Here is a 17,372-nt window from a genome sequence, read left to right on the forward strand (position 1 = left end):
GGTAGGGCTGTGTGAAATACTTCTACTAACACTGTTCCACAATTTCTTTTTCACTTGGAATACCATTATATGGAGGTATGTGGATATTTGTGTTCAAAAAGATAAAAACATACACCAGCGCGTAAGAATGACCTATTCAAAGCACTCCTGGAAGCATGTGATACATTCAGAATCCCAAATGCTAACTTATTCTGAGCAACCTAGTAATGATCTGCCTGGGGGATTGCTTTCCTTCCAGTTTAGAATTGTAGCAGTCACATTGTTTGACTAGCAAAAAACAAAGAAAAGGTATGAGAATGCATGGATCTTTTCAGTAATTGTTAATGCAATATAGCTCTCATCCAAATCCCAGTGAAGCTTACAGAACATTTTTCCTTTAGTTTCAATCAGTAGTCCTTAGACCAAAGTGTTCTGTCATGTTTTTGAGGAAATGCAAATACATTGTTCCTTACTGCTTCTCATTTTACCATCTCTTCACATCTGCTCTGTTTTTCTCATTTTGAAACACAGAAAACCAGAAATCTTAAGTTACAAATAACAAGTATCCAGATCACACAAATGCTTTATGGAATGCCCTTTGAAAAAAAAAATATATTAAAATTTGTATTTTAAGTAGGTACTAGAGACAGAAAGAAATTAAAAAGAGAAGTATAAATGAAAGCACTGATCTGGTTTAGTGTCCTGTGTATGGTCAACAGCAGATGGCATCACTTGCCTGCAGCAGAATTCCTTTTAAATCCAGTATGTTAGTATGTTGTGACCTAGATCCTACAGCACCAAATACCCAAAGCATTTCATTCATTTTCAAGCCTTTCTGGGAAGTCTGACCCTACTTGTCCACACAGATCAGAACAAGTATCATAGATCACCCCACAAGATAGTTGTTTTGATAGTTACCAAAACATTCTCTTCCCAACTGTTCACCGGAGGAACTACACAGGAGTACGGGTTTTGCAGACTTTTGAAGGAGAGTTTATAAATCGTTTATTAATAAGTAGTAAGTGATTAAGGGACATTTTAAAGAACTTAGAAACTTAACTAAAAGGGGAAATCCATAGGCAGCATGAGTTTCAGCTGTCTGCCGTCAAGTTCTAAGAGGCAGTATGGAGGTATAATGGGCTTGAGCCTGGTGGTTATCTGTGCTGTCACTACTGTTTATCAGAGAAATTCATTTGAGAACAACTTGCTGATGCTGACAAGGCAGGATTCTGAATAGTAATTTCTTTGGGAAACTTGAAATTTTTCACATATACCACTAATCTGACTCTTTCTTGGTTAACAGACCTTTTCTGAAAGGTCTGTGTTGCAGTTTGGGTTTATTTTTTGCTTAGTATCATACAATTTGAGGAAGTGAGGAAGTGAGATCTTTTGTCCAGCTGAAGCTAGAGCTAAGCAAGGCTGACTTGAGCACTCACCCAAAGATTCCTTTCATCTAACTGGACACCACCTCATCTCAACAGGGCGCCCGATAATGTGCAGGGAGAAAGATTCTGTTCAGCTCATTTTTGGCTAGTGCAGAAGTCTTATGGATTTCCCTAAAGTAAAGGCCAGGGACAGCCAACTGAACGAAAGAAAGATGAAAAGGAGGCTTAGAGTTAGCTTCTGCACAGGTTTGGTGGTTAAGCCCTGCGTTTAGGGTTTTTTTTAAATCTTAAAATAACTCAAAAGCATAATTGAAGTTACACAATTTTGCTTGGAATTCTGAGTGCTTAGAAGTATCTTGTCGGGATATGAAGCTTAGCTAGTGTGGTAGTTTAGCCTTGGCCAACAGCCAAACTCCCACCCAACTGCTTGCTCACTCACTCCTCAGCAGGGTATGGGGAGAAAACAGGAAGAACAGGAATGAGAACGCCGGGTAGAGAGGGATAAAGACAGGGACATTGCTTACTGACTATCCTTGCAGGCAAAGCAGCCTTGGCTTGGGGAAGATTAATCTTATTTATTGCCAATTAAAATAAAAATAATTACTGATATGGGTAAAGGGAAGCAAAAAGGTAAACATTAAAACAACACCTTTTCTGTCCCCTTTCCGGTGCTCAACTTCACTCCAGCGGCTCCCCCCACCTAAGCAGTGCAGGAAGGGGGGGGGGGCAGGGGCTGGGGGGGGAGGTTTGCGTGTTATGGTCACCCCCATAAGGGTTTGCCTCTCCTTCCTCCTCACACTTTTGCTCTGCTGTAGTGTGGGCTTCTCCACAGGCTGCAGTCCTGTCAGGGAAATCTGCTCCAGTATAGGCTCTCCACAGGTGGCAGTTCCTTCAGGAATATCCATCTGCTCTGATGTGTTCCTCCCTGCAGGCTGCAGGGAAGATCTGCTCTGCCATGGAGAACACCCTCCTCCTTTCTCTGACCCTGTTTCTCACTCTTTGTTCCCTCTTCCCCTTCCCCTGTGGCGATTTCTGCCGGTTTTTAAAATAAGTTTTCAAAGAGGTGCCATACACATGGCTGATGGACTCAGCTGTGTCCTGCTGTGGGTCTGCTACGGAGCTGGCTGGAACCGTCTGGAACCAGCTGAAACCAGCTGGAACTGGCTGGAACCAGCCATGTCCAGCACAGGGCAGCCCCTGACCTCCTGCCACAGCTGGCACCCTGCCGCTGCCACCTACACCCAACACACTGTCTTGCCTAAAGTGGAGCGAGTTTAAATACAATTTCTTAATATTAGTGCTATTTTACTCAAGCCCAGGAAGCTTTACCAAGTGATTGTAATCAGTTTTGTTCTCTACTTGAATCGTTTGGATAGTCCTCTGGTAATTTATTTCTTGCCCATGGCTGAGTTCAGCCAGCCAGTAAAATTGACTTCTGAGGGAACAAGTCTAGAAAATTCTGGTCTTTGATTCTAATAATTTCAAGAAATACCTGCAAATACTGAATACACTTCTAAGTACATGCATAGCTTTTAAAAACAGTGTGTGATAGTTGTTCCCCTGATAACATAAACTCAGGGGTGTGGAAGAATCACAGTATTTATTAATTAGTAATTAAAAATCCTTTTTAAAAGTAAGGTTACTTCATCTGTAGTCATTGTCTCATGTAGTGAGCTTTCAAAAGAATTCTGGGAATTCAACATAAAAAAAATAATAGAAGACTTCAGTAATATAAGTGATGCTGTATTTTTTCCTTTCCATATTGAAAATTACTGTAATTTGCAGGTTTATCAAGTAACTTCTGTGTAAGTCAGTGAGATTTTCTTGTGTAGATAAGAAAAGTGTATTTCCTACTGTTGTGGCTCAATTGTTCTAGCATGGAAATATCTAAGTTGCCATCAACTTGGCAGTTAGAAATTTCTAAAATGTAAGTCACTGCCCTGTGCTTTTATTCCGCTTGTATTATCATATACCCAGATTGGCTCTATCAGCCTTGTCAGAGTAATTGGAGATTTACACTGGTCTAACTAAACAAAATCTGATTACATGTCTTCTGTTACTGAAAGTACTGTTGTAACGGCTTCAAAACAGCAATCTGTTTTAACAGAAACAACCTTGCAACCATTTATGGGTCTACTAGAAGGAACTATCCCTGCTTTTCCTCTGGCTGGACTGGGATGTGATATAGCAGTTGTATCACGGTATTGCAGCACATTAGTAGAGAACAAAAAAGAAAACCCACGTGAAGTGAAACTGGCAGCAGCTTGTTTGAAAGACATATTTAAAAAAAAAAAAAAAGATCTCAGCACATTAGAGGAATACAAATAAGAATGTTTTCTCAAGATCAGTTTAGAAGAAAATATTGTTGGATGACTTTTCTACTTACTTTCCAAATGTATCGGCAAGTCTTTTGTTACCTTTAAAGATGAATGGTTAAGTGAATAAAGGTAAGCGATGTGTTTAAGATCAAAAGCAGAGGCAGGTTTGGTAGGCTATTGCACCTAAGCTATAATCAGAGTGGCCTCTTGCCTTCAGTGTCTATAAGGGGATTAAGTGTCTATCTCTGCAGTATTTGTCACATTTTCATTCTAGCAGAAGAACCATAATGTCTGAGGTAGGTCTTGTTTCCAGATCATCTTTGTAGTTGCTATATATTTCTAAACTGCAGTGTGCCTGATACTAGATTAAAAGACGATCAGCAGCATAGTATTTGTGGACAGTGATTTTCCACAGTTTATCAAGCCAATTTACATTCCTTTTTGTGGGAAGTACATATATGGGGCGTAAGGCAGAATCTGATGAACTCATTTTCACTTTGGATTTGCCAAACCTTTATTTTCCTGTAGCTATGTCTAGGCAGTTCTTTCAGCTCATAACATTTTAGAACTATTGATATTGTTCATAAAAATCATACTTTTCATTAGTTAAGCATAGAATTTGTCAAAAAAAAAATGTTACAAAATGGTGTATCAAACCCTTCATATAAACTAGCTACTTTTTTAGCCAGAGCTAATAACGTCAGTATGTATTTTTAAATATTGTTGATAGTAAAAGTAAAATGCAGCTCTGTTGTAAATGTGTGACTAACATTTTTAAGTTAAATTCAGAATTAGACTATAATCTTTGTTCAGTTTTAGTAGTCTTTAAGTTTCACTAATTCCAGTGAATACTGGATACCTGTGGGAATTCAGGAAAACCTGAAGGTGTTTTTCGGTTGTAACCAACATTTTGGCAGTACAATAAAGTAATGTCAACTATATTGGAAAAAAATTTAAAAATTGAATGGATTTTTCACTCTACCTTTTCATGTTAGGGAGGGGCATTTAAATCTTGGGGTTTGTGTATTTTAAAATTACTCTCCAAAGAGCTGCATTCACCTTTCTTATATACTCTATATACACTCTATATCCTGGGTACTATATGGTTGGTATAAGAGCTCCCTCTCTAGGTTTTATTTTAAATATCAGCTTAGGAAAATACAAAGGAAAGTAAAATCCACCCCTTGTCAGTGCTTCATAAACATATTCAGTTGTACGTGACCTGATTTTAAAAAGCAGGTTTTTATGGAAAAAAACCCATAACCATTCAATTTTATGAATGGTTAAAGTACGAAAATGTAATGTTTTAGATTTAAGTTGTATTTACAAAAATTCATACTTTTACTTTTCATAGCAGCCTGGTAAACTGCATAACTTAAGCTACTGTTATATAAAGGAATAAACCAGAATTTTCTCTTTTGTAACTACTTTTAATACATGTCGATATCAGAGCTCTGAAACTGTAGAAGTGTGGCTCACAGTAGCACGAGTTTCTTATCAACTGAGTAGTGTTGGTGTCTTTGAATAAGGACTTCTACCCTTTATGACGCCCTGGTGGTATAGTGTCCATGTGACAACTACAGAAATTCCTAGTAAGGGAGGGACATGATATTTGAAAGTATTTAATATACAACCATCAGCATAATTTAGCAAAGACAGAAAGAAGGAAGATCAGAGCCAAATGATCTGCTAGTTTTCCCTAGGCATCAGCAAGTGTTTCTTGGTCAAGTAAGTAATAATACAGACCTCATGATAGGAAATGCCATTGTTAGTGTTAATAAGCTAACCATCTGACTTTCTTTCATACAGTTCTCTGTATGATGTAACACATTCTCATAGTTCTATTTGAAAATCAAAGACTAATTTTTTCTAGTGAAGATCAGGCAGGAGAGACATGTGACAGTTATTATGCAATATGCCAGCTTGTATGGACCTATAAATTTTACCCTACATGCAGAATACTTGCATAAGCACATGTACACCCATATCACCATTCCCCCTTCCTCATGTATAGGAACACATGTGTCTTGCCACTTCACTGGCAAATCAAGAGGCTTGCTCAGAGGCGTAGAATTCCATAAATTCTATCTTTCATCCCTTCCTATATGAGCCATTCATTGCATTCATTTTGTGAAAGGCAGCAATGCTCCCCTGTCAGATGAAGTATCCCCAAGAAGCCACAAACTGCATATCCAGATCCTCTAAGGTTTACCAGTACTTCTTTATCTTACCTAAGTGGATAGAAAGAAGCAAGAAAATTTCTGCTCCATAATGGATGCAGGAAGCGAGTTCAGTTTATTTTCACAGCCTTGTGGCAGCTGTGCTCAGAAGCCAGAGATGAGGAGCTGGACTTTGGCTCATGGGCCAGTACTCAGTGCTGTGCTAGCTCCCATGTGGCCAGCTGCACATAAGCTATTAGCTCTGTTGAGAACATGATTTAGCACAGTAGTTGTATGAGATTGTGTTATGTGAGATTCTCTTTAATATCTAAGTTGTTTTCATAAAGAAATCAGCTGGACTGACTAAAACAGAGGTAGCTGACTTTGGGGGGTAATAATACAAGTTTGCATTAACTTTTTTTTTTTTTTGGTAAATAAATACAAATTGGGTATAAGCTATTTAATAAGAAACATACCATAATCAGCATTCTAGTCCCACTAGTCCCCTGTTCAGCATTGCTCGTGGCATGAGACTGAACGTATTGAAGTAAAAAATTACCTAGTGGAGGGGAATTGTTGACACTTGTAAGGGAAATTTTAAGACCACTACACAGAATGTACTTCAGGGATTATAGAAGAAGTCTTTATGTTCATTATCATCAGAGCATGTGTCTTTCAGAAATGAAAACGAGGCCTGTATGCATGCATAGAAGAACATTGTTCAGCTGCAAGCTAACGGAATTCTTGTGGTCATTACTGTAATTAAGCACTAATTAAACAGTTTGAGACAATCAGTGAGGGTAGTAGCCTGGAAATAATTCTTATTGTATAAACTGTGGATAATTAAAAATATTTTGCTTGGATATCACTGCTGTTACCCTGAATTTGCATACAAGAGAAGAATTTTGCTTGCAGTTCAATTACAGATGCTCCATATTCTTGAAAAAACAAGAATGGGTGGGAAAATACATCTATCATATGCTGCGATGGAGAGACGGGGCTGCTTGATGCAAGCAAATGTCCATTTATTGTACACAATCACGAGTTTATATATGTTTTCAGAAGCTGCGCGCTTTAAACAGATTGGTTCTTTAAGCTAGGCATTACATACTAGGCAATCCCCGATTGGCGGTTAACTACAAACAAAGGACACTTTAAGTAAGTGTTTACAGTCATCAATTAACAGCGAGGTGTTACCTCTCCTTGGCACCATCCATCCCCCACTCCCCTATCCTCTCTCGGCATGACTCACCCTGTTAATTGTTACCTATTCACACTCTGCGTCCTCCCAGGGTTCCTGACCTACGAGCTCAAGCACATTCCCCTCAGCTAACTGATTGCCACCCATGGTCCTGATTTCCAGGCCCCCTCCTGCAATCATAGACATTTCTAGTTCTTATTCTCATGATATTCATTAATATAGCCTACAAGAAAAATAAATCAGATTTACAGCAGCAAAAAAAACTCAATTAAAATACCTATTACTGTGCTTTCCAATTACTTTTCCAGCTCATTTGTGAATAGGAAGTCACTGATAAATTTTAATTGGCTTATAAGCCAATCATCTTGTGTATAATATCTGCTTTCTTAGTCTGCACAATTAAAAATGTGGTCAATAAGACCAAAGACATTTTAAAGAAAGGTTTTCACCATTTTTGCTTCTTAGAAATCAGATAGCTGTATGAGGACAATACCACTTTCTTGCAGCTGTGTGCAGACCCTCAGTGTTTTTGCCAGTGACAGCCAGAAGGGAAGAAGTAGATTCAACATCGTAAACAAAGTTCATGTAATGGCCATGACTTCTAAAAAATCAAAGTATTTCTAACACTTGAAACGATGCAGAGAAAAATAGGACAACCATAATCCAGTGTTATCTGATTGTGATACAAGGAAATTATATTTCCATGATACATGTCCTTTTAGTGATAGACTTGTGGTTAGAGAATCCTAGCTTTCAGAGGAGTTTCACAGATTCAGCTTTACTTGCATAGAAGAGTGGAGTAGATCTGTATCTCCCTGTCAGAAAGAGGTCTCATCACTGAGCAGAAAAAGGTTATCATTACCATCTGTGGTGGCTTTATTTCCACTTAGTGTGTGAACATTGATGGGGCAATGCCCTGCAGGTGGAATAGGCAAATCAGTGACTCATTTATCCATTGCTAGTAGTTCATCTGCAGGACAGAGGAAATCCTGCTCAGAAAGAAAAGTTTAGGCAGCTAGGAAATATGCAGAAACTGAGTGTGCTTGGTTGTATATTGGTGGGACCTCAAGACTTGGGTATTACATGAAATAAACAGTGAGTCTGAAGAGCTATATTTTGGGCCTGGGTGCTAAATGTGGAAAGTGGAAATGGAAAGAAAGAAAAAAAAAAAAAAAAAAGAAAAAAGAAAAAAAAAATGGAAAGAAAGAAAAATTTAAAAAATGGAATTCTGCACTTCTAAATCTTTTAGTAATCCTTCTGTTGGTAAGGATAAAGATGACTGTTATGTGTGCTCATTGGGAAATAAGCTGCAACAGTAAGTGATGCAGACAATGGGGGGAAATTAAAGCTGTTACCTCCATCTACTGCTTTAATTCCATGGTGCTGAGCTTGAGAACAGTGTTAAATGCACATGTAAGAATACATGACACTAAAAAATATTAAAAAATCTTACCTGTAAGCTAAAAGGTAGGACAAATCAGGATAGTAAAAGCCACCAAGAGGCCATGTATTATTTAAATATGTATTGCATGGTTCTTAGATTTAGCTACCAGAGAAATAAAACTGGGTATATAAGACCAAAAGTTCAGAAAGTTAAAATACTATTCCAGAGGAAGAAAACCTTATATACTGTACTTTTGCTGTAATTGGCTAGTTGCTTGTTTATGCTGTGTTTGGTCAGATGTATTCTGTAAGGTTACATTAATTCCTGAAACTGCCTTTTACATCAGAATCCTGTTCTGCTCTAGATTCATCCAGTTTTGTAGTAACTCTTTTACCAAAAATGTTGAAATCATTAGGAGCAGTACATGCAAAACAAAGGACTAGATCTGGCCTTGAAAATGCTGGTACAATTTAGAAATAACAGTCTGCTTCTGAAAAATTGCTCCTGATTTATACTAAACCAAATTTATATCTAAGCAGTATGTGTTTCATCTGCTTTGGTTAACACCAATATGATTACATTAAAGCCCCTTCTTGCCATCTGCCAATTTGAAAATAAATGCTATTAAATTTATGGTTATTGTTTATGCAGAGAGAACAGTCCATTTCTAATCAGCAAAGTGATGACAGATTGAGTTCATACAGCAAATAGGTAGGTTACAAATGAAAGAAACAGCACACGCAACTGCAGAGAAAGTTAAGATTTAACTCTTGTGAAACCAGGACTAGATACTGTGTATCAATGCAAGATAAAAAGTACTACATACTTGATGCAAGGTAAAAAAGTGTAAAACATTGTAATAAATAGAGCTTCTAAGTGTCTTGAGGAATTTGCAGGTAAGTACAGTCTTTAAAAAATGAAGTTCAGTTTATCCCAAAGCCATTTTGTTTGCATGTATGTGTGTTATAATGCTGTGTGTCTTCTAAGCATAATTTTCAGCATTTGAGAACTATAATTCTTTATTTTGTTACACTACTGCTTGTGCACTCACTAAAAAAATATGTATGTTATTCCTATCCTTTGAAAAGAATGTGAGATTTCAGCACGAATCCATTTCTAGGAAACATGTGTTTTCATACGCAGCACAGGACTTGATTCTGAATAAACAAAATCTGTCAGGTATCTTAATTTTTCAGGAAAGTTATTCAGGGTCTTAAGGTTATTAAATGTTTTCAGAGTCGGAATCACTGAGGATAGGAATAAATACTATAGGAAGCATCTGAAAAGACATCCTTGAGTGTGATTGCTGTTTGTTCTGCCACCATAGCTTTATTCTGTATTTATGACAAGATGCAGGAAATGGCATATCATGCATGGTATAATTTGTCAACAAAAAGAGACTTCACTTTAAAAGTAGAGATGTAGATGTGGCTTAAGAGAAGTGCACATATTATAGTCTGGCCAAAAGAAATAAAGCTGCTGGGGTGGGCAGGTGTATGGTATTGCTCCTGAAGTAACACGGACCACAGCAATTGTAATTTGTACTCCAGTCAGTTTTGTAATGAATTAGCAGGTGGGACCAATCTTCCTTCGTTCCTTCTGATGTAAGTCTAGCATGATTTCTTTTCAATCTTCAGCCTTTTCCAACCTTGTCTTTTTTTTTTTTCTCCTTTTTTGACTTCATTTTTTCCTTGTTTAAACATTCTTGATTGTACATCTTACCACTACAGTGGTTCTTAGCAGGTCTCATTGGCATGTACAAACACCAGTAGTCCTCCTTCATGTGCTGTGGAAGTGCTAGGGTTGCTTTTGCCTTTTAGGAAGGTTCTTCCCAATTCTGTGAAACCTTCATGGTCACATTTAGGTTCTGATGCCACCTGGGGGGACTCCTGTCCTTGAGGACCCTTGAGAGCCTTGGAAAACCACAGTTTCTTACTCACTGGGGGTAGATTATGGCAAGTCCTTGCATCAAATGTTCCTTAAGATTGCTCCTTTCTCCTACTCACTGAGTCACACGCATCATGGCCTACCTTATACCGAACCTATTTTCTTACCCCGGGATATGACTAAGTCTAGTCTTGGTGTCACTGAAATTGGTGGCAGAAGGTGCATGCTTTCTAGGCAATGTGTGGTCTCCTTCATTAGAAATAATGGCGAATCTCAAACAGAGGAATTAAAATGCTTAGCTATTCAGTATTCATTTGAACCGAACTTCAGTAGGACTGTATCAACACAAACTGATAGGATTTTCCTTAAAATTGAGTCTTTAAGCTTTGTTCTTAACAAAAGACCTGGAGTTAACATTTTGAGTGGACCCTGGATCTAGATGCAAATAATCACCTCTTACCTTAGGTCAGAAAGAACCTATTTTACTGGTTAAAGTAGACATTGTCTGCTGTAGGTCTCAAAGCCTTTGGCCTAGACTAGTGTTAAGGAATTATTTGACCATAGCAGCCCAATCTAGTGTTGCTGCACATAATTTGTCAGATAAATTGCTTTTGTTCCTGTGTGGAAATCCACAAGTCTACTTCTACTTCATATGCAGGAGGGTCTTTTGAAGCATCAGTTTAACCATAGGAAGGTCAATCACTGTAAAGAACGTTAGCAATCTTTTTATGGTGAAAGCTTCATTTATATTATTCATAGGCTAGAAATCTGAAAACATGCTGAAAATGTTTTTTCATTTCTTAGCAGTAATATTCAGAAGTACCATTAGATTCAGCTTATTTAGAAAAGCAGGTTCCTCTAGTTACAAAATATAGTTTTGAGGGTTATCTTACCATTTAACACCACTATGTAGCAAACCAATAACAAGAATGTCTGAGCATGTAATGGCTGAAATCCTAAATCTTCAGTCTTACCATATGCTTCCCTATTGACAGTACCTTTGGAAGGAGCATTGAAAACCTAATTCTCAGGTAAGACTGGGTAAATCCTTGGTTAGCACTTACAGAAACAGTTAAGTTTATGAAAAACATACTTCCAGTCCTATTCTTAACTACTTTTTTTTCTCCTTTACTGCAGCCCAGAAGATGGTGAAATTCATCCTGAAATCTGTAGACTATACATCCAGTTGCAGTGTTGCTTAGAAATGTACACAACAGAAATGCTGAAGTCCATATGTCTGCTAGGATCACTGCAGTTTCATCGGAAAGGTATTGAATTGCACAAATATACAGACACTCGTTTTAAAAGATTACAGTCTTTGGGGCAGGCACTGGTATTCATGAAAGACAAAGCACTGTGCTGGTTTTGGCTGCAATAGATTTACTTTTCTTCATAGTAGCTAGTATGGGGCTATGTTTTGTGTTTGTGCTGAAAACAGTGCTGATAATATGGAGATGTTTCTGTCACTGCTGATCAGTGCTTACACAGAGCCAGGGCCTTTTCTGCTTCTCCCACCACCCCACCAGCGAGCAGGCTGGGGGTGCACAAGAAGCCGGGAGGGGACACAGCCAGGACAGCTGACCCCAACTGACCACAGGGCTGTTCCATACCATATGATCTCATGCTCAGCATTTAAAGCTGGGAGAAGAAGGAAGGGAGGGACTTGGGAGTGATGGCATTTTTCTTCCCAAATAACTGTTACAGGTGATGGAGCCCGGCTTTCCTGGAGGTGGGTGAACCCCTGCCTGCCCATGGGGAGTGGTGAATGAATTCCTTACTTTGCTTGCCTACGCAGCTTTTACTTTACTTGTTAAACTGTCTTTATCTCAACCCATGAGTTTTCCTACTTTTACCCTTCTGATTCTCTCCCTCATCCCAACCGGGGGGAAGTGACCAAGGAGCTGTGTGGGGCTTAGTTGCCAGCCACAATTAAACCACAGCAAGCACCAAACTGTAAAATGAACTATACCACTGAAGCTTTTCAGCTACTGAAGAAAAGCCGTATTTCTGTTTCATTATCATCATTCTTACAGAGGTATATCATATCAGGTACTATCACTAATGTCCTGACAGTTTAGAAGTCTGAGATTTTTTTTAAAAGCGTGGTCCCAAACGTTTTAGTTGTCATTAGTCAGATTGGTGGGCAAACTATCTTAGTCATTTTATTAGAGGCATTTGTTGGGTATGATATTTGAGGGAAGGTGTTTTGTGGAGCAATATGGTATGGGTTTAGTACTAAATTGATCCCTTACTGCCCAGCAATGCCAGCTTATAGCATAAGACAGATAAATACAGCTAAAATCAGCCCACCTTTCTAAAACTAGATGCTAGATGCAGAACTAATATCTACCTCATAGAGTATTTTTACACACAAAGGAGATGTCCTTGCTTTAGTGAAAATGCATCTTTCTAATGATTATATATATGATTAGCCACCTACTGAAAGGAAGATGTAGAAATGCAGATAATTTACTAAATAGGGGCATTGTAACCTCTGTTACTCAGTGGTGGCATACACTGATTGGGACTATATCTGTGCTGATTCTAACTACTTTTTCCCCAGATAGTATCTCAGCAGAATATACTAGTTAAAGACAAGACAAAGTTCTGTAGTGAACTGTGATGATGATTTTGTAATGAACCTTACGTACTTCCTGTCATGTTGAAAGATCCCATAATGTTTTTTTCACATCTAGCTATAGGATACAGCTAAAGCCACTGGTATTTTTGATATGAAGTTAAGAACTGGAGCTTTTTAACTGCTCAACTGAGCTTCTCAGTGATTTTCTCATGTTGGAAAGAAATCTATAAAATAGGAAGAGACAGAAGTAACAGAGACATTGTATAACAACATCCCAATAGCTGCTAAAATTAATCATAATTTTTTATTGTGCTACATTTCCTAGCATTGGCTACAGTTGTCAAACCACTATCTGTAATTGCAGAAAAGAAAGTAGCCTGAAGTGACCTGAGTAACCCTGATATGTCTTCTTTCTCCTTTTTACCTCTGTATGGAGACTACATTAATAACTTAAACTAAACACCAACTAGATGTCTAAACTTGAATAAGATGAATTACAGCATTACACTATGGGCCAGCTTAGTTCCTATCTGGCAGTACTTTTGATATACACTGGTTCATCATCTTACCATAGAAGAAGTCATAGTAGCTGTTCTGCCATTGCTAAATAGAGTAATTTTTGGCCTATATCCATATAGAGACTTGGCTCCAAGTTTTTCTGACATTCTTTGAAAAAAAATCGTAATAGGCAAAAATTCTATAATCACAGAGATTCAAATATTTTTAATTTTGGAACTGAACCAATAGAACATTGCTCTTGTATATTAAATACTTGGTATTTACAACACCTAGAAGTATTGTAAAAGCATCATGCAACAAGGGAAATTCCAGTTATGTGTTAAATATTTTTTCACATTGAAGGTAGTCATATACTAGAATAGGCACCCAAAGAGGCTGTGTAATCTCCATCCTTGGAGATACTGGTAATACTAAGAGCCTTGAGCAATCTGATGCAAGTTGGCCATGCTATCACTAGGGTATTAGACTAAGTGACCTTGAAACATAGTTATTCTGTGTTCTGCCAAAACATATTATTTTCCAAGGAGTAGAATGAACCCATACCTTTCTTTAATTCCTTTACTTAGGGCAAATGGAACTGCAGTGTAGGCAAAATGCAGAAATTTATCTCTAGGAATGAAAGGAATGATAATTTCACCATTATAAAATATATTGTGTTGCTGTTCATATATAGCTTTTTTATTTTTTCACCTGTCTAGTTTTTCACCAAGTGACCATATTAAAAAAATATTCTTTTCCTTGTGTATGAAGAGTACTACCCTTAGAAAATTTGCTTAATTCATAAATTATTGTGTATGATGTTCTTCCTGTGTCTTAAAGCTCATTTTTTAAGGTATTTTCCATTTGGATGTAATATTTTCCATTTTCTAATCCTCTTACCTGTTGGGTAAGTGGTTTGTTAGTTTTTTAAATCTTCCATGAGATTTCACCTATTTATGTTTTCACTTGGGAGCCAGCAGAGATTCAGGTAGAATGACATGCAGGCTGTTCTCAGCAACTTGCAGCTAATTGGTAGTAACGTGGATACTGGTATCTTGACCAGACGTATTGAACCATACTATAGAACTGATAAAGTTAAGGCAGTGGACTGATGCTGATGCTCTTTTCCCAAGAGAAACTCAGCCAGTGCTCCCTGAAATGCTACACGATGATCTGAAGGGCTGAGCTTTGAATATTTTCACTTTCACATCACTGATCTTCTCATATTTTCTTATCTTTCTGTTCTACTGAACAAACATTCCTATATATACTCTATAGTATATATCAAGCTTCCTGTACAGAAAGGCCTTGCACATTTACAGTGGTTTAGATTAATTTACTGCTGTCATACAACCTCTGCTAGAAAAGTCTGATAGTTTTATTTCTTTGAGATATAACAGTCATAGCGGGGCCAAAAGCCATTAATATTTCCAGCTGTGTTATGCAGTAAGTAAACAGAGGTAAGTGCTCTCTAATAAATTTTTTCTAAGACACATACACCACAAAAACCCAATGCTGAAAATATGTTATGATTGCAAAGTTCAACATTCAGAAAGTTTGCAGAGGACACAGTGAAATGTGCTCAAGTAGCTTTAATTCAAGCTTTTTGTAGTTACCATGACTTTTGTTACCTGATTATGTATTTTATTACTTTTTCCACAATCCCAAGAGTCTAGCTAACTAACTTGGCTAACTAATTTGGCAACATTTACTTGTGCATACATCTTTCTTTTATCCTAATTGTTCAGTGTCATGTATTTATTGCACACAGTTCTGTGCTAAAGGCAAAATCCTTCTCTTCCTCAGACCTTTCTCAGTAACTCATACACTGATGGGAATGTCTTCAGAACAGCCTTGAGTAGTGAGGTAGCAGCAATTTTTCCCATTGTAAGGAAGGAACAAAGAGAGATTAGGATTGCTAATTTAGAATCTGAGATTGCAGTGCACTTTATGCAGTGCTGTGTGTTCATAGAATAATTTTTCAGTAGCTTCATGTGCAGCTGAGCACAAAGAGTCTCTGGGTTGAGCAACCAGACAATTAGAAATACTTTGTCAATAACTATTTTGAGGTTCTGAGTTTAAACAACTTGAATAGGATCCCATGAAAACTTTGGGTACATATAGAGTCCATTTTTCAGAGTAGCACTCTGAGAAACTCTCCTGTCTCTTCCTGCAGTCCCTAATATGATGGTTTTAAGGATCTTGCTGTCCCTTTTGACATAGCAAATACCTGTTGGAGATAACTACAGCAAAGACCTATTGAGGGGTGGGGAGTGGCAGATACGGGAAATGGTAGCTCATGTCCCAGCTCTTCCAGGCAAACTTCTGAAACTTCTCACTGCATTTGTTCACCTAGTTTTCTTCTGCATCATTATCACACTCTGGCAGAACTTCACTAGATAGAATCATCTTAGACTTTGTCAAGCAACAGATGGGCCTGCAGCTTCTTTCATAATTTTGGTTTTGCTTTTATTTTTTCCCCTGCATCATTTGAATTACATAGCTTTGTGCCTTGGGGAGCACTGTCAAACACAGTTCTTAAACCTAGTAATACTTACTAAAATTTGAATTAAGAGTTTCATGGAAAGTAAGATACTCCAAAGGAGCTTAGGTACCCCTCTGAAGTGTTTACAAAATTCAGCTCCAATTCCTTTAAATGTTATATGTCTACTTTATTGCCATTGCATGTTCCCAACATTGACTATTCTTTGGATTAAATAATCAAAGTGTGGCTTAGCTAGCAAAGTCTTAGAGGAAGTAGTTGGCATAATTTCTGTCCATGGAAGCTGCTGAATGTGATTATGCTTTTTCCAGATTAATACAGAGGTTGTCAAGGTCCCACACTGAGAAAACTTAGAACTACCTCAGAGTTCTTAAGTACACTTCAGCATACATTGCTGTATTCAGCCACAAATATTTTGGGGTCAAAGGTTTTCACTGATACCTTATAAAGAACTTCATTGCATTTTTAGTATGTAAACATAACAGATAAAAGTGCTTTGCGGATTCGTGTTTCCACAATAATGACATATTCCTTTCATTGTTAGAAACTGTAAAATATTATTATTATAATTGGATCATTATAGCATGTCACTGTGAAAGTGTACATTATGGAAATCTAATGTCTATAAATGTTTATATAGAAACTATTAATTTCTTAGGATGCTCTACAGATACAATTGACTTGTTTGGTTATATCAATACATATATTAGAAGATGTCTTAAAAAACCGTAAACTGGAGATTGAATTCATTCTATTAGCTAGCTATGCACAAGGCACTCGTTGTAGTAGTTAAGGGAATAAGCCCATATAACAAATCAAAGGCAAGAGGGGACAGTTAAAATTAGCTGGAGGTGTTTTCCAGAGCTGAAAACATGCTGTAAAATTAGTTAAAGCTACCTTGTCAGAGAAGAACAAGGTTTGAAACTGGTTGTCATTTAGGCTGAGTTTGAACAAAATAAGTCACTGCTCATCTGTAGTTATAAGAATATCATTATTATGGTCCAGAATCAGTTCAACCTGTTATATTGTTTGTAACTTGCTGGAAAAAAAAACGTACACACATGGAGAGGTAATTCCTGCTGCCAGTTATTTCCACATAGCTCCAGTCATTTTAGTAGAATTTGAATATCTATGGGAAAAAATGAGTCCAGGATACATTAGATTCCCAGAATGTTACAGTTTCTTGGCCTCAGAGTGTTTTTTTTTTTTTTCCTGTGTGTTTTTTCTTAATGTTTATACTTTAATAATTTCTCAGAACAAGATGCAAAATACTTTAACACTTATAACCTATATATTGTTTATTCTTACCGTAAGCCTATTTGGAAGCCTTGAAGAAAAAATTACAGTTCCGTCACTGTAATTGTGATGTGTGGTCCCCATGTGACTTAAATAAATGTAGCCGAGGGCAGAATCATACCAGCTGAATACTTAAGTAAGAAAGGGAAGAATTGAGTCTTATGGGAAAATCATTAGGCTT

General features: G+C 37.5%; 1 protein-coding gene across 1 annotated transcript in view; it reads left to right on the top strand.

Moving 5' to 3' along the window:
- RGS7BP (regulator of G protein signaling 7 binding protein) overlaps positions 1-17,372 on the top strand; it is a 53,686-nt gene that overhangs the window by 26,091 nt on the left and 10,223 nt on the right. The window contains exon 3 of the mRNA XM_080372860.1: positions 11,451-11,581. Coding sequence (XP_080228986.1) covers positions 11,451-11,581 — 131 coding nt within the window. The remainder of the gene's footprint in view (positions 1-11,450; positions 11,582-17,372) is intronic.

Source organism: Falco punctatus (genome assembly GCF_963210335.1).
Source record: "Falco punctatus genome assembly, chromosome: Z".
Lineage (NCBI taxonomy): Eukaryota > Metazoa > Chordata > Aves > Falconiformes > Falconidae > Falco > Falco punctatus.